Source organism: Phoenix dactylifera, chromosome 13 (genome assembly GCF_009389715.1).
Source record: "Phoenix dactylifera cultivar Barhee BC4 chromosome 13, palm_55x_up_171113_PBpolish2nd_filt_p, whole genome shotgun sequence".
In the NCBI taxonomy this organism is placed as follows: domain Eukaryota; kingdom Viridiplantae; phylum Streptophyta; class Magnoliopsida; order Arecales; family Arecaceae; genus Phoenix; species Phoenix dactylifera.
This window is the reverse complement of record NC_052404.1, coordinates 374,238-390,969: the sequence shown is the minus strand read 5'-3', so window position 1 is coordinate 390,969 and position 16,732 is coordinate 374,238. Positions and strand designations below refer to the sequence as shown.

The 16,732-nt window shown below is 40.1% G+C and overlaps 1 protein-coding gene across 1 annotated transcript; it reads right to left on the bottom strand.

Moving 5' to 3' along the window:
* Nucleotides 1–1,535: 1,535 nt before the first annotated feature.
* On the bottom strand, nucleotides 1,536–12,949 carry LOC120112828 (BI1-like protein). Its single transcript, XM_039132719.1, has 4 exons — nucleotides 12,586–12,949; nucleotides 5,335–5,448; nucleotides 5,064–5,221; nucleotides 1,536–2,090 (listed from the first exon to the last, which is right to left on the bottom strand). The coding sequence occupies exons 1-4, from the start codon at nucleotides 12,842–12,844 to the stop codon at nucleotides 1,878–1,880; spliced, it is 744 nt and encodes a 247-aa protein (XP_038988647.1). The 5' UTR covers nucleotides 12,845–12,949; the 3' UTR covers nucleotides 1,536–1,877.
* Between the last annotated feature and the right edge of the window lie 3,783 nt (nucleotides 12,950–16,732).

The window sequence follows — 16,732 nt, the reverse complement described above, 5'->3', positions numbered from 1 at the left end:
TGAGATCATAAGCATCCATCAATCTGTTCTTGTTCTATTGATTAAACCATGTTTATTGAATGTTACAAGTCGTGACTGCAAACCTGAGCATCCTTCTATTGTAGCTCTCATAATGTGCATACGAAAAGTTTTATCAACAGGATTGGTTGGAGGAGGTTAGTGCAAAGCATTTGATGAGCCATTCAGCCCAAGAAATTGATCTCCAAAAAAATCCAACCAAAACTACGTTAGTGTTTTTGTCACTAATTGACCAGCTATGGCTCCTCTAAGGAGCATGAGGACCCCCAGAGCCTGTGATCCAGGAGGACACCAGCCTCTTTGGAGATCACAAATAAGAACTACTCGATTAGAGTCTCTCTAGAGATCAGGAATGCCAATCTTGTAAGAGTGTTCTAAAGCAAACATGACATGGGACTGGTAAAAATTAGGAAGAAAATGCATGGACTAGTTTTCCTCATTCTAGAGAAGCAAGACTGTTGAAAACCTGGATTCCAAGATATTGGTTGCCTATTGATGATAAGTGGCTCAAGCCACTGCACCAACTGCTGTCTCCCCCAATTCAATAAAAGATTGTATTTTTCAGTTTCGTTGTTTTATTTCCAATTTCTAGTTATCCAAATTCTGTTAAATTTAAGTTTAATAAATTTGCTTTTTTTTCTTTTTTTTAATCCAATCTCATTTTCTCTCTAGGCGAACTGTGCTTGAAAGCACAATTAGAAGAATGCTCGGGCACCAAAATATCTTTTGAGTTGCTTGGCTACCAAACCTATTTATTTTTCAAATTCACAATTTTAGTTGCTTGCCAGCTAGAGAAAATTGAGTCTCCTTTTGCGGATCTTGTAATCCCATAAATGTTCCATTTCATTTGCAAGCCAGCATCTTCCTAATTTTCTCAAAATTAACTTTGATGATAGTGTCTTAAATGGATGGAACAAATCTTGTTATTAGAAGTACAAGAGGTGGAATAGTAGTAGCAGGAGATGTCAGATTATTTGATACTCCAATTCTTATGACATAAGTGCATGCTGATCACATAAAAAATAAGAGCAACTCTTCAATCTTATGAAGTGAAACATGTCTATAGAAAAATTAGCAGTGCTGCGTAGACTGGACAACAACATATGTTACTGCTGATCACATAGAATCTACCCTATGCACAGCTGCGGTAACTATTCCTTCTGAACTGTTAGATATCCTAGTTTCTGATGCCCACGGATATATTTACTCTCCAATTTACCAAAGAAAAACTATTTATCCAAAAAAAAAGAGCATATATTACGACCTTTCACATTGGACGCTTCACCTTACAATCGCTGTTGGACCAAGGCGCCACTCACTTAAAGCCACATTTCATTTTGATTGCCCGAGAACCTGTCCAAGGAGCTCCGTTGGATTCCCAGCATGCGCCTCATTGATAATGTCAAAATTCCAGGGTGTAGCAGGAGGGTAGAAAACAAACATGGAAACAAAAGCAGATCTTGAATTACATCATACCAGCCAGCAATATCACAATTTATTACAGGTTCGAAAACGAAAACACTGCAATGGATACGTAACCATGTTAAGTGGCATGCAAGGTGCCCAGTAACTAGATAGCTTTCGACCTGCGCCGAATAATATTCACTATGATATTGGGAAATCATGATCAGCTAGCATACAGGGTTACAACTGACCAGAGAAAACAAATTAGAATAAAGAAGAGCCCTCAGCTAGCTCTGTTATTTGCAGAAATCCTCCATATACAATATACCACCCCATAAAACATTGAAGACAGACATCACATTACATAAAATAGAAACAGGTGAAAGTTGTACTCAGATGAACTTAATTCAAGTACCACCGTTTTCTCTTATCTGTAACCTCAAAACAATTCCCTCCTACCCATCTGACTGCATGCCTCTCAGCAAGTTCAGAAGGGAAAGGAACAGGTTGAGGATGTCTAGGTAGAGAACAACTGATGCCCATATGTACTCATCATAGGTGTAGCGCTTTATCAAGTTGTCAGTGTCATAGACAAGAAAAGCAGAGAATATGATAGCTCCGAGCCCGCCAAAGATAGCAACTGATGTGGACCCAAGTGGAAAGAATATCTGCATTAACCAACATTCACAAGCATGATTGTTAGAATAAGCGGAAATCCAGCCACCAGGTTCAAAGCAAGAGGCAGGTCACTGTGTAAGATGACAGCATCAAGTCCAGAAAACCATCAATTATTGCATGAGGAAGCCTTGGCAGTCAGAGACACCATCGCTAAGAGTAGTAAGGCTGTGAAGAAATATACAGCTCCTAGTTCTTTCCCCTTTCTTTCCTTTTCTTTTTCTTATGAAGTGGTTTTCAGATATCAGGGAGGGAAACAATCACTTTAGTAGAGAGCAGATGAAGAAGCATAAACTTCCTGGGACTATTATTTTGAAGTGGTTTTCCATATTTTATTAATAATAAGTTATAAAATATGCTACTCAATGAAGAGATTTTAGTTCCACAGGGATTGTTGAAACTCGAAAGCTGAATCCCTTTACATGACTTTGGTAGGTACAACAATGATTTGCTAGTGAACTCGCAGGGGCATTCTTTTGCCCAAGTATAAACCTAAGCAGTGCTTTGCGAACTTTGGATATTCAAGAGCTGCTTAAGGTTGGCTACAATATTTTCCACATGGCCCGTCTGGCTTTTGTATAACCACACAAAAAAATATCTATAAAAAAGTAATTTAGTTGATAAATTTGATATATTACCTCTAAAACATTATAATATCTATTATGTCCCTCCAATTCTCAAAAGATGAAAACAGCTCTGCATGGAGGCAGCAGCCTGCAATTCACAGGCAAGTAGAATCCACCGAGGAATGCCATCCATCCTTTCTCTATTAGTAACTAAAGATAATTGTATCAAGCTTTATTTGAATGATCTGTAACTTAGGAGCCTTGATTTTTTTTTTTTTTTTTTTTTGCTTTTCCTTCATATTCTCTTGCAAGCTCACTGCTTTGCTTCTATAAGTGCACTAAAAAAAAAAATGTGCTCATGAAATTTCCCTCATCAGACATTAGGACTGAAAATAGATCGGATATAGATTGGAGACCAGATACAAATATAGATGCGGATATTAAACAGATATCACAATTAGTATCCATATTTAGTCTAAATAAATAAAAATATGAATCGGATATTAACCATATCCATATTTATGCTAAATGGATATGGATGCAAGTCATATATTAGTTATATCCATATTTTCTCTATACAAATACGGACATAAGTTGGATATTATTCAGATATAAATCGGATTGTGAGTGGATTTAATAATGAAATCAAGATAAGTGATGTAGTCCTAAAGAATAATGATGAAATCCAATATCAAGGTTGCATATGATAACATAGCTAACTGGATATTGATCTAAATTATAGTTATTAAACTCACACATGGAGACTGACCTGGTTAGGGGCCTAGATCATCGCTCCAATTGGATTTTTATTAAAAATATATGAGAAATTATTTTTTAAGCTAAAAATATATAACATAAAAAAATCAAATATTTATTTTATTAGAGAACTTGTAAAAAAAATTATGTATAGATATACATATTGATATTTTTAACTTAATTCTGAAATACCATAAGAGAAAAACTGAAATGTTCCATATTTTTATCATAGTGAAAAGGATTGATTTTTTATCACAATAATAAATAATATATGAAAACTGCTATTTTTATGAACCGAACAAGTCTTAAAGAAGTATAATAAAATGTCAATATAGAGTAGGGGCAACCATTGTCTTAGTGGGTGGGTGGGTGGTTGGTGACTAACTCAAAACACACAGGTCGATCCTTGACAAGAGTGGTATTTTAGATGATTTTTTTAGCGGATATCCAGATCCTGATCTGGAAAAATTCATGAATGGGCATCCGAATCCAGATCCACATCCGATCAGATTCAAATATTTCTATCCCAAACCGATCTAAACCAGATACAGAAGGGGATCTGATCAGATAATTTCGGACCCGTTTTCAGCCCTATCAGACAGGTGAAGTCCACTTCAAGATTCAGGCACTACATCTTCAGCTGCCTATTTCAATTAATCTGAGATGGCTTCAAGTTCAAAGGATCCAAAGAGCTCATAAAGCGATGAAACCAAATTATAGTCGGCATTGAATAGAAAGACTTATAAGGACTAAAGCCATAAACCACCCCAGATTCTATTAACCAATTATTGTGTTGTTCTTGAACTAGCATTAACAGCCTGACCGGTGCTCTGTTCTTGTTGAACCCTCAGTTCATTGCATGCTAATCATAATTCAAAACAAACTCGAATCATCTACTGCATCCTTACCTTCTTTAGCTTTATTTTAAATATCTAGAAGACTAGATCTTACTCAACATAGTTGAGCACCAGGAATATAATTATGAGGTGGCCTTACAAATTTACTTAGTTATAAAAGCATTTGCCATATTACATCATACTTAATGTTTCATAGTACTATTCAGTTTTATATTGGTTGGAGGAGCAAGAAGAACCCTGAGATTTGAATTAGTTGCCAAATTTGGGAGGAGTGCTGGTGTGATGAAGTGGATATCTAGAAACAATTTAGGTAAGGAAGCATTTAGGAAGTGGGTGCAAGTTTGAGATCTCAGGAAGATCCCAACTCCCAAGCATGTATATTGTCCTGGGTAGAAAATACCAACTACTAAAGGGTGTCACAACTTGGTTTCAATTTTAGATACCAATCCAAACAAGTTTTAATTTCAGCAATTTTGGTAGTTCTGATTGAAGTTTTAGAGTCTCAACTACAAAATTATTAAAAAAACGAAAATTCATAACAATAGAAAGTAAATAAAGTCAAGAAGATTGAAGATACATCACTCACCATTTTAGCATAAAATTTAAACTGTTTTGAACCTTTGAATAAGATAAAAATAACTTTGACACACTAAAAAGTTTAAAAATTGTTAAAGTTTATTGTGAAAAAGTCAAAGCTCAAGAAAATATAGAATATTATACATTAAAAAAAAAAGATTGAACAATTCCTGATCACTAAATAAAATTATTGATGTTGATTAAAACATACCTGGATAAAGCTCGTAAGAAGAAGAACAAGAAGACCGGCAAATAAAATGGGTCCAAGATAGCTAAAGTCCTTGCCCTTCTTCGAAGCCCAGAAAGTATAGCCAGTTAAGGACAAAACAACAGCTGAAGTTAAAACCAATGCCTCGAGCACAATTCTACCTGAAAAAGAACAATAACAATATATATATATATATATATAAAAGAGCATATCACAGAAATCTCAACAAACACTAGACTGGAATAATAACTCTAGAAAGCAACCGGTTTTTCACCTTGGGTATTTGCACAAGCCACACCCACACTCAAGCTTAGGCACACAGTGAACAGCCCAAGAAATATGAAATTCAGTGGGTGCTTTTGTTGATAATGATACAGTGGGAACATCACTGTAAAATAGAGACTTTGGTTAGTGTATCACTATTAATGGTACAAAAGAAGAAACTTTGAGTTACATTTCTTTAGCATGAAAACTGCAAAAGAATGTCCAGAAGAGTCATTTATTACATAATTTCCTCCATCCAGCAGTACAAAATGAACACAAGCTAACCATAAACTTTAATGGAAACCGATAAGAGGAGGAAAAAAAACTGCTAAAAGAAATTAGCAACGAATTTCAAGAGTATACATTACAAATGCAATTGAGAGCAGGCTTGGTCAAATTGATGCTTAAAGCTGAACAATGGTAAAGCACTAAGAGATATAGGAATGAAGAAAAGAGCATAGCTAATCTCAAGTATAATATAATGTTGAATGCAATTGTTCCATTTAAAAATTAGGCATGATCCAGAATGGATTCCAACCCAGCCTGCACTACCAAGCAAATTGGGTGCCCCAATTACTGGGCTAGAGAAGGCCAGCAACCTGCACATTTGGAAATACATGCCTTCATGCTTATCTCTTAATTACTAAAATATATCAAAAACAGTTTGTGAACTGCTCTTACTATATAGACCGACCAACATCGATATGAAAATAATTGGAAGATAAATATAAGTTTCTGATTAAGGTTTCCAATGCATTCAAATCAAAAGAAGAAAAGAAGTCAAAAAATTAGAGATGACATGATGCATGGATTTTTCATCTCCCAACCAAGCAGCAGCCTCTCTTGCCACCAACATCCTCTCTTGCCACTATCAATGTGGTTCATAGGGTCATGCATCAGATATTAAATATGCTTTTCACTACTGAAGTTGCCACCCAAGAAGGCCTAGTGTCATATAGCTATGACATTATTAGAAATGTCAAAACTTTGTTTACATTATTTCAGAAATTGATGACAACATATGTTCTCTAAGCTAGCGGCAAGTGTTGCTAATGATTCATGTAATCTTCCAGAATCCTGCCTTTTCACTTACATAGCAATTATGTTTTTGTCCATTCTTCCCTTTTTTTCTTCTTTTTTTCCTTTTGAGATGAGTTTGGTAAAACCATCAAATAAATTTTCAGTGAAACACAATAACCTAATTTTAGGTATGAAATCATTTTCTTCCAACTCAATTCATATTAATATATTAGGTCCTGTGTGAACCACTTTGTCTAGGTGATTTTCCACATGACACATACCATGGAATTTCACAACCACAAACAAGTCTTCTTCTTTATTTTCAAATACTTACCTGCTTTGGCACTTTGCCGCCTAGACAATCCTGTCAAAATCATGCAACTTTTTTCTAGAATTACTCATTTATCAAGCTGTACACCCATACATGGAACTTACTACTTTAATCAGCTATAGCCTTAAAACTTTCAATCTCAGCCCTATTATGATCCACAAAAATGGAAAAAATTACAATCAACCAATCTATTGTCTTGCATGATTTGGACCATGTCCACACTTTAGTTGGCTGTCATGCATTTCAAAAATCAAATTGCCATCAGTACCATCTTTATATATGCAGATAATGGACACACCTTCTATGACCCTTTGATTACAGCAAGCCATAGAAAGTCAAGGGACTAACCAAATGTGGTCAAAACTACATTAATTTAAGATAAAGCGCAGATTCTGTTACACAATTAACCCAATAAACAGGTATTGAATTCAACAACCAAAAGAACATTAATTTACTAGAGCAAACCAACCTAAACCCAGAAAAAATGACACAAAAAAAATGCTAGACTGCAATTAGATTTCAGATGAAAAGAAAGTGGAGATGCACGAAGAAGGGTTATCATACCAAAGATAGGAAGGAGGGCAAGGCCAAAAGCGAGGCTGTAGCTACCCTTAACAAGTTCATTAATTGGGGCACAAAGAATGGATATGGCGGAGACTATCGTGGTGAGAATGATAGAGATGGTGAGTATACCATAAACCTTGCGGACAAAGCCCCACAGGAGCTCATTTATGTTGTCAGAGAGTCCTTGGTAGGGCATCCCCACCTCCAAATCCTCTTTCTCCATGCTCGCATGCATGTACATCTCCATTTTTCTAATCCTTCCTTGCTCTAAGTTTCTACTTCTGCTCTACACAAACGCAGGGGAGAAGAGGAGATGTGGTCTTAAATATCTATTGTCACATAAACGCCAAAAGGAAAGTATGTTACATATAGTTTTGTCTTCATTGTGGAAACTGATGAATGGACAGCTGGATGTGATTGGAAAAGTTTGGATGTCGCAAGGTCTTTGTCAGTTAACACTATTACAAGGGGCCACCAACCATGGAATCGATTCACCGACTCCCTACGAGAAGATTTCCATTAAAAATCTTACAGAATAGTTTTGGCTTGATTATGAAAACTGATGAATGGATATCTAGGTATGATTAGAAAATTTGGGAAGTTACGAGTTCCTTATCAGTCATGACTTTTACAAGCAGTCACCACCCATGGAATGGATCCACTGATTGTTACGATGAAAATTCTCTTAGATCAAAAAATAACTTGACAAAACATCATACCCTTGGCCAAGAAACAAGATGAGGGGGTTATATATACATGTCTTAATGATCTAATGGACACCAAAAGGATTGGCATGTTGCAAAATAGATGACAAAAGGATTAGTATATTACAAAATAATGTTGGATTGGTCATGAGAATTGACGGATGGATGGAAGGATAGATGAGTGATTAGAAATTATGAATTTAAGAGGTTGGTTTTGATGCCATATGATGGATCCACAGACTCCATGAAGAAATTTCTTCCAAATCAAGAAAATATCTCATGCAGCATCACACCATTCAACACCTACAAATTTGGCTGCATGCAAGTGAGAGGGCATGACGCTAATGGTTACTTAAAACTGGGTGTATTAACCTCGGTGACAGTATAAAGGCGATGCCATCGAATTTTAGTCTTGGCCTCCCTGGATATACATGCAGCAATGCCACTGTAGTTGCACCTAGCAAGGTCCAAGTTGATAGCCAACGGAGCATCCAATATCTAAGTAAGTGATAAAGATGTTTCCTTGCAGATGTTAGCTTTTCTCCTCTTTCTTCTGCAGATTCCATGTACAAATCTTCAAATTGAGAGGATTATGGTTATGTATTAGTGATGATTTTGATGAAGCTTAAAGAATTTCAAGTGTTCTGGCAATAAGAATTTCACTACATGCAAATGAGAGGGCATGACACTAACTGAAACTACTTAAAACTTAGTTGATTAAGCATACCTATTGATATCAACAATTCACTTAAGGGAGTGTTAGTTACTAAAGAAAAGTTCCTTCATTGTTATTAGGTAATGTGTTTTAGAACTAGGTTGGATAGAACTAGGATGGAAGATTAACCCATTTTGGTATCTAAGTCATGAGTCATTGGTTCAAAAGCCGATCGTGCCACCTAGCCATTGCATATCTTGGGATTTTGCCATGTGTCCACCCTAATTCAGCATGATATGCATACCACGAGTGGGTGTGTTGCAGACACAGCTAGGTTAAATGAAGAAGTACAAGGAAAAAAGTTGCAATCAAGTATCTCACCCTAGCTGATGAAGAAAAAGGCAAAAGTAAAGTGAAGAAAAAGGAAAGAAAAGGGTTTCCATTAGCACAACTTTCTAGTGTCTTGTCAAGGACAAAAAGAATGAGAAGGAGGGACAAGATGGGGCTTCCATCAATACCAATTCTTGTGTCTTGCCAAAGGGAGAAAAAGGAAAGATAAAGAGGGAAGAGATGAGGTTTGAATACTTCTTGGTTGTGTCAATCACCTTTGAAGACAATCAAGGCATTCTACTCTTTCTCTCGTTCCCTTTCTTTCCCCTGCTTTTCTTTTCTTTTCCATTTCTTAGCTAGACCAAAGAAAACCATATCACCAAACCAAGCCCCTCCCCTTTTGTATGGGATCATTTACTTGTTACTTTCCATTGTTTGCCCTTTTCCTTTCAATGTTGTGAAGTGCTTCTTTTGTCTTTTCAACATAGCACCCCCTATAATCTCCCCGCTTCACCTACAAAACTTTTTTTCCTTGTTTTATGTCACACGGTTTTTGGGTTAGACTACCTGCTAAATGTTAAGAGCCTATTTGGCATCATTTTTATTTCTCATTTATTACTTTTAAAAACAAAATCATTCAAACCAACACGAAAACATGTTTTTATTTTCTATTTTTCAAAAGTCATCTTCATTATTTCTAGAAAAAATGAAAGTAAGGAATTCTTACTTTCACTATTTTTAAAAACTAAAAACTCATGTCTTTTACCACCGACACCACCTTCACCATCAGTGTCATCACTGCCACCACAATAGACATCGTTGTCTCCGACACCACCAGTGCTGCTGCCGCCACCACCGCTACCTCTGCCACATCATTGCTACCACCACGGCCTTTGCCAGGCCACCTCCACCATCATTGTCTCCACCACCACAATGTCAGTGTCCCCACCACCACTGCCACCATTGCCACACTGTTGGCACCCTCTCCACCATCATCACCACCATGGCCTCTACTGTCTCCAGCACCACTATTATTGCCTCGGCCACCATCATCATGTTTATGCTATTAAAAATAATTGACCATACCAAGCATATTTATACTTTTTAAAAACTTAGAAATAAAATAAAAATAAAATTTCTTCTTTATTCCTGAAAATAAGAAGAATGAAAGTGATGCCAAATAACACCTAAATCTTTGAGAAAAGATTTAAGTTTCAAAATCAATCACGAGCCCTCCATATTCAAGATCCACATTATAGATAGTGTTTTACACCACTGAAAATACCTATAAACTAATCATCTTTTGGGCAGTCTCCAACCTACTTATCCACTGGAAAAATGAACAACTTTAATTGACATGACATAGTGGTTTGCGATGACCAAGCATCAAAACGTATTATGTTCTATTTTCATAGGTTTAAGATTGGTACATTATAATCAATAAAGTGGATATTCAATTTAAATTCCATATAGTTTAATACACCAGTTTAATAGGTATCGTCCATTTTTGAATTCCTTTAGAGCTCAATTAGCGTTCTCCAAAAGGTAAGATATTCTATTTCTAGGTATTTTCAAAGTGTAGATCAAAATCAATGGCATGGATTTTGGTTTGGACTTTCCTATCAATTATTTTTATCATTAAATATCACTGAGCATGAAGTCCAACTCTCCCCTTATCAATGTCATCATGCCCACGTGCTTTGAGTTTTTTTTTTTGTATTGCCTTGTTAGATTCTTCAAGTGGACACTAGCACTTGCTACCTATGTCTAGGCAACAATAACCATCAACAAATCACAATTAAATCTCTTAATAAGGCCTTTTCCCTTCTCAAATTCTCCTTCTTCATTACTATTTTAGGCGTGAAAGATATATTATATTAACTTTATTCACACCAATAAATGCATTATTATATGTTTTATATCTAACAAAGACCACCTTTCAAGCAATTTCTAACCTTATCAAGCATTCAATAAACATAATTATGACTGCCTTCTACTTTCAGAGTTACTTAAATGCTTTAGTTCCTTTTCTAGATGCTTAAGCCTTATGACCACAATAACCCATTAATCAAGCCAAACAACAATATGTGGAACTTAATTAATCACTTTAATTAACCAAAATGCATTTCAAGCACTCCAATATCATATAGGCTTAAAAGGAGATATCAAGCAACAATGAAATTCTGCAAAAAAACAATGCAAGCAACATACCAGCATGACAGATGAAGAAAGGCAAGCCATTATACAATACCATTAATAGTAAGAAAGATAAGCCTCATGACAAGAATCTCTAAACACATAGAGCATAAAAGGATGATGCACAAACCATGGTTTCAAATCCCGATGGGACATCCTATGGAATGCCGGGACAGGGTACCATCCTAAGAGTCGAGATGGGATATTATCCCAAGTGTTGGGACAGGATCCACCCCGCCATTGTCCAAGCATCCCGATCAGCACATCTTGGGACATTCTCCATCCCTAGTGTTGGATGACGACACATCCCATTCCATAGAAAAATTGGGGCGACCACATCCCTCAGGATTTAAACCTCACAAACACTGATGTCTTAGCACTAGAAAGAGCATTTTGGATAGGGGCTGCTAATTTAAAAGAGCAAATACTTATTGTAGATAGGATAAGGGAATGCCTAGTCAATCTTACTATAAAGAGACTTGCTTAGCATGCTTGGCATACCCAACCAGAATAATGCCATAAAGTCCATGAGCCAACTTCAAGGAGTTAGATGATGAGCAAAATAACGTGAACCCTAAAAGACAGCAATGAAAAATGGCAAAACCTAGCTGATCCAGTAGCATGTTAGAAAGAGAGAAGTCTTGACCAAAAAATACAATATTGGTTCAAGTGCCAATGAACAGCTGAGTTAACTAGAAGTTAAATAACAAAAGGCCCCAATTTTATCAGGCAAAGAAAATGGAAGCTCAATCAAAGGAAGCCACATGAACCTACGACAGAATAAAAGGAGAAAATCTTGTAAAGATTCAAAGATTGAGTCTCCACTAGGTGCCTGCTACTGCAACAAAACAGGAATTAGCCGCAAAATAATGGTACATAAAACCAAAGAATCCAGATAGAAAACCAATTTCAAAGAAAATCAAGGATCAAGGGGAACAACTGAGAGTTCATCAACCAGAAAATGCAAAATGGAATCCACAGAAAGATGGAGCCCATTAAAGCCCTAAGAGTACGCATGAAGAACTAACGCTACAAAGTCAAGTATGCCTCAAGGACACAGGCGCAGACCTCGTTCTTTTCAACAGCTTACGATGCAATAAAGCTTGCCTCATCGGATGATCCCGAACAAACCCCATAACTGAGATGGCAGTCATGCATTTCCAAAGTCAAGATTTCCTTCCTTGCATATCTTTCTAACTGATCCATTTACATCTAAAAATATACAAAGACCAATCAAACAAAAGGGCGGAAGTTCAAGTAAAAAAAGTTCAGTAAAATCGATGCTAAAGCCAGATCCACCCAAACCCTAGCTTTCAAATCAAGAACAAAAGATCATTAATTCAATAGAAGAGAAAAACAACAATAATAACACAAAAAGACGAGGATCGGACCAAGAGAACAATTCAAGGCCGGAAAAAAAAAAGAGTTGTCGAAAGAAAGAGAAGAAGGAGAGGGTCATACGGAAGAGCGGAAGGATGGCAAAACCAAGGGCGAGGCCAGAGCTTCCGGTGAGGAGGTTATTGATGGAGGCATTGAGGACAGTAGCAGCAGACACGACAGTAGTGAGGACGAGCTGGGCGGCGAGGATGCCGTAGACCTTGCGGACGAAGCCCCACCGGAGCTCGCTCTCGCCGCGGGAGAGGCCCGGGTACAGCGTCCCGGCCTCCAAGTCCCCCGCCGCCGCCTTCTCCACGCTCGCGTACCCGTACATCTCTCCCATCCCTCTTCGAACCTTCCACTTATTCGCTCCTTCCTCTCGGTTTCTTCGCTTCTGCTTCTCGGAAGAGGTGGAGACCGGGGCGGGGACGGGTTCGATTTATGGCGCTGGTAGCGCATTCCAAATATCACCCTAACCGATGGATGGTGGATGGGCGGATGCGATTGAAGGATATATTGAGCCTGTTCGTCTCCTACGGCGAGATCCAAAAATGGGATACATCCAATTCTGTCGAGGAGTTATGTCCGTGCTGCTTCGGATGGTGCCGTGGTTTTGGTGAGGTGTTCTTGATGCATTTGATGAAATGTGGCTACATGGTTGAGTGGTTGGTGCTTTACTTGGCTACTCCTATTTCAATTAATTGTATACTTGATTGTTAGTATGTTTCTATCATTGGTATGTTTCTTAGTCTTGTGATTTTTGTTGCTGATTTGTTGGTTGATTTTGATGGCCCAGCAGCGGTGACTGTTTCGAGGATTTGGTAAGGTGTTTGGATTGGATCGTTTGATAAATTTTGCATCCTACCATGATTGCTCTAAATCAAGCACAAATGAGGGAGAAGGCTTAGGAAAGTGAGAGAGAGTGACGATATCATTAGAAAATGATTGAAATCCAATCGTCCGATGGTGGTTGTGGTTCGAAGGCATCAAGAATACAGAGACATGTCCTCAGAGAAGGCGACAATACGCTACGTATGTATATCAGAAGACGAACGGTGCGGCAAAATGGTTAGTTTTTTTTGTAGCTCATCACTCTAGAGGTTTCATTTGGGCAGACCACGGATTTGTGCCAGAGCTTTATTATAGTGTTTTACTTTTTAATTTTGTTGCCCGTACTCACATCGGTCGTATGAGCCTTCAATGTACCAAAAAAAAAAAAAGAGCGAAGAAAACATAAAAGGTTTCCAACAAACAGGGGCGGCCCAATACATTTGGGGGCCTAGGGCGAACTCACTAAATGAGGCATTTTTTAAAATAATAATAATAATAATAATAAATTTTTAATAAGTATAAAATAGAAGTGAAAAATTATAACAAAATTATAGAAATTGCAACAAAATTAGGGGAATTAAACGCTGGATGTTGAAATTTGAAAATATAATTAAAAGAGGATTAGAAGAATCACACTCAAAAGGGGATTAGAAGAATCACACCGTGTATGCCCACTGAGTCACCGTCACAGTGTCAGACTGACAGCAGTGATAGGCTCAGTCTCAGAAGTCAGACCGTCAGACGTGAGGGAGGGACTGAGGGGACGGACGGGCCCGCCGGGGTCACGGCCTCACGGGACTACGGGAGCCGGGGCCGGGGAGGGAGCCTCACGCCGTCTGCCATCACGGCCTCACGCCTCATGGGAGTCGGGGCCGGGGGCGAGCGAGGAGCGGAGGAGGTCACAGCTCACGGGAGACGGGAGTAACGGCCAGACGGGGTCACAGGAGCCGGGGCCGGGGAGGGAGGCGACTGGCGAGGAGGTGGAGCCGTGGAGCGGTGGAGGTCACTGCGGCCTGCGGCATTGCCTCTGCCTCACTGGTCACGGGAGACGGGAGGCGGGAGCCGGGGCCGGAGGCCCGGGAGGGAGGCGAGGAGGTCGTAGCCTCGCAGGATCGCCAGGATGCTGCCGGGGACTGGGAGGCGCTCAGGCGGAGCCGTGGAGGAGACGACCTCGCCGGCTCGCTGGATTGAGTCGGACGGGCCGACGGGGTCACGGCGACACGGCCTCACGGGAGCCGGGGGCCCGGGAGGGAGGCGAGGAGCCGAGGAGGTCGCGGGCGGTGGGACCGCCTGGATGCCGGGGAGGCGGGCTGGCGGGGACCGTCGCGGGATGCCGGGGCCCGGGGAGGCGGGGACTGGGAGGCGGACTGGCGGAGGCGCGGGAGCACGATGAGGATTTTAAAGAGAGCCAGAGACCCAGTCGAATAGAGTTACAGAAGTACAGAACAGAAGAGGATTGAGGACTGAGGAGTGGAGGAGAAGTGGAGACGATGAGGATTTTAAAGAGAGCCAGAGAGGAATGATGGGCGATGGCCGATGGGAGTGGAGCACCCGCGTCTTGTCGAGGTAGCCGTTGGCTCCTGCGGCCTTGCCTCTACTCTACAGACAGTGACACTGTAGCTAGCTAGGAGCGGGAGGCCGAGCTGAAAGGCTAGGAACCTAGTAGCCTACGAGGCTACGATGCCGTCGCGCGGGGCCACGGGGGCCTTCTCTTGAGCCGGGGCCTTGGGCGACCGCCTAGGTCGCCTAAGGCTTGGGCCGCCCCTGCCAACAAAGACGTAGCCCAACTCAAGGAGAAATTTATAGAGGTCCATCTCCCACTTCGGTAAGTTTCTTGGGGCTAGTTTCTCCTTAGAGTTTATCTACAAAGAGTTAAAGCTTAGATAGAAAATCTCCAATGAATTCCAAGTTATTCCCCTCTCTAGAGGCCACCTACTTTTCCAATTCCAGCTTGCTAAGGATCAGGAATGGATGGTTTCGAATGGTTCTTGGACTATTGTAGGACAAGTGTTGGCCTTGGAGAAGTTGTGACTAAACTTTCGACCTGGGATTGACTTCATCAGACGTACCTCTATTTAGGTGCGATTTTCTGATCTTCCATTAGAACAATGGGATCAAAGGATGTTATTGAAGATTACTGCTGCTGTAGGCACTCACTTATATATTGACAATTGGACTAAGAACGTCATTCATGGTAAACATGCAAAGGTTTGCGTGCAAGTAGACATCACAAAACCACTCATCTCGTAGTTGATAGAATTGCATAGGAGAAGAAAAAATTTTCACTTTTATTTTATCATAAATTATAAAAATTATTTTTAAAATAAAGAATAAAAAAATAAATATTTTTATATTAAAATTTATATTTTAATCGAAAGACATTGCATACTACTGCATTACAGGCGAAGAAATGAAAAAAAGAGGCCGTAAACAGACTATTGATCATCCTTTGTTCCCTCCGGCCCCGCGGTCCCTCTGATCTTTTTTTGTTCCCTTTTTCTTATTTATTCTTTTCGAAAACGAAGAAGCAAATTTATTTCGCCTCCAGAAAAAAAAAGGGAAATAATCTTGGAAATTTTAATCCCTCCTTTCCGGAAATTATTTGACTTGATTTTCTTGTCCCATTTGATCAATTTCTTGCTCGCTTCGATGTCGAGATCGTCGTTCAGCGAGCCGGAGTCGCCGGCAGCGTTGGTGGAGGGGGCGACGAGGATCAAGAGGACGTCGTCGGCATCAAGGACGTCGCTTGTGGAGTCGTTTCGGGCGTGCGGGATCGGGGGGGCGAGGCTCGACAAGGAGTACCTGCGCCGAGGATCACGATCCCCGACCGCCTCCGGGCCGCCATTGCCGAGGCCATCCGGTCCAGGACCCCGGAGACGACGACGTGCCTCGGGGTCGTGTTCGCCAAGTCACGCAGCGGCGGCCGCCACGGCCCTGTCCTCAAGAGCCGCCTCCAGGAGTTGATGCGCGAGGAACAGGTCCCCGATCCCCATTCTCCTAATACTTCCCTTCTCTCTATGGATTTAGAATAGAAGGAATGCTGTTGTCCCGTTTTCAGGAAATGCAATGGCTTCTCTTCGTCCTCGAAATACATTTAAGAGAAACATGCAATGGTTAGGGTAGCCACGCCGCGCTCCCCCGGCTTTGGGTCACCGGCATAGGCTTCGGTGGCGATGTGGTGGCTGGGAGAGATGGGTCGCGGCGTTGGTAGGGTTGGGGAGGTGAGAGACGAGTAGGGCTTTGGCTAGGGTCTGGGATGTTAGGGATTGCTTCTGACGCGTCCAATATTCATTGGGCTAGTCTATAGCTGACGTGGTGGAATCAAATGCTTTGCGCATTACCTTACACTAGTCCGACAATAAATTTAGTCTCAAATCTCATATTTGTTCATGGGATAGAT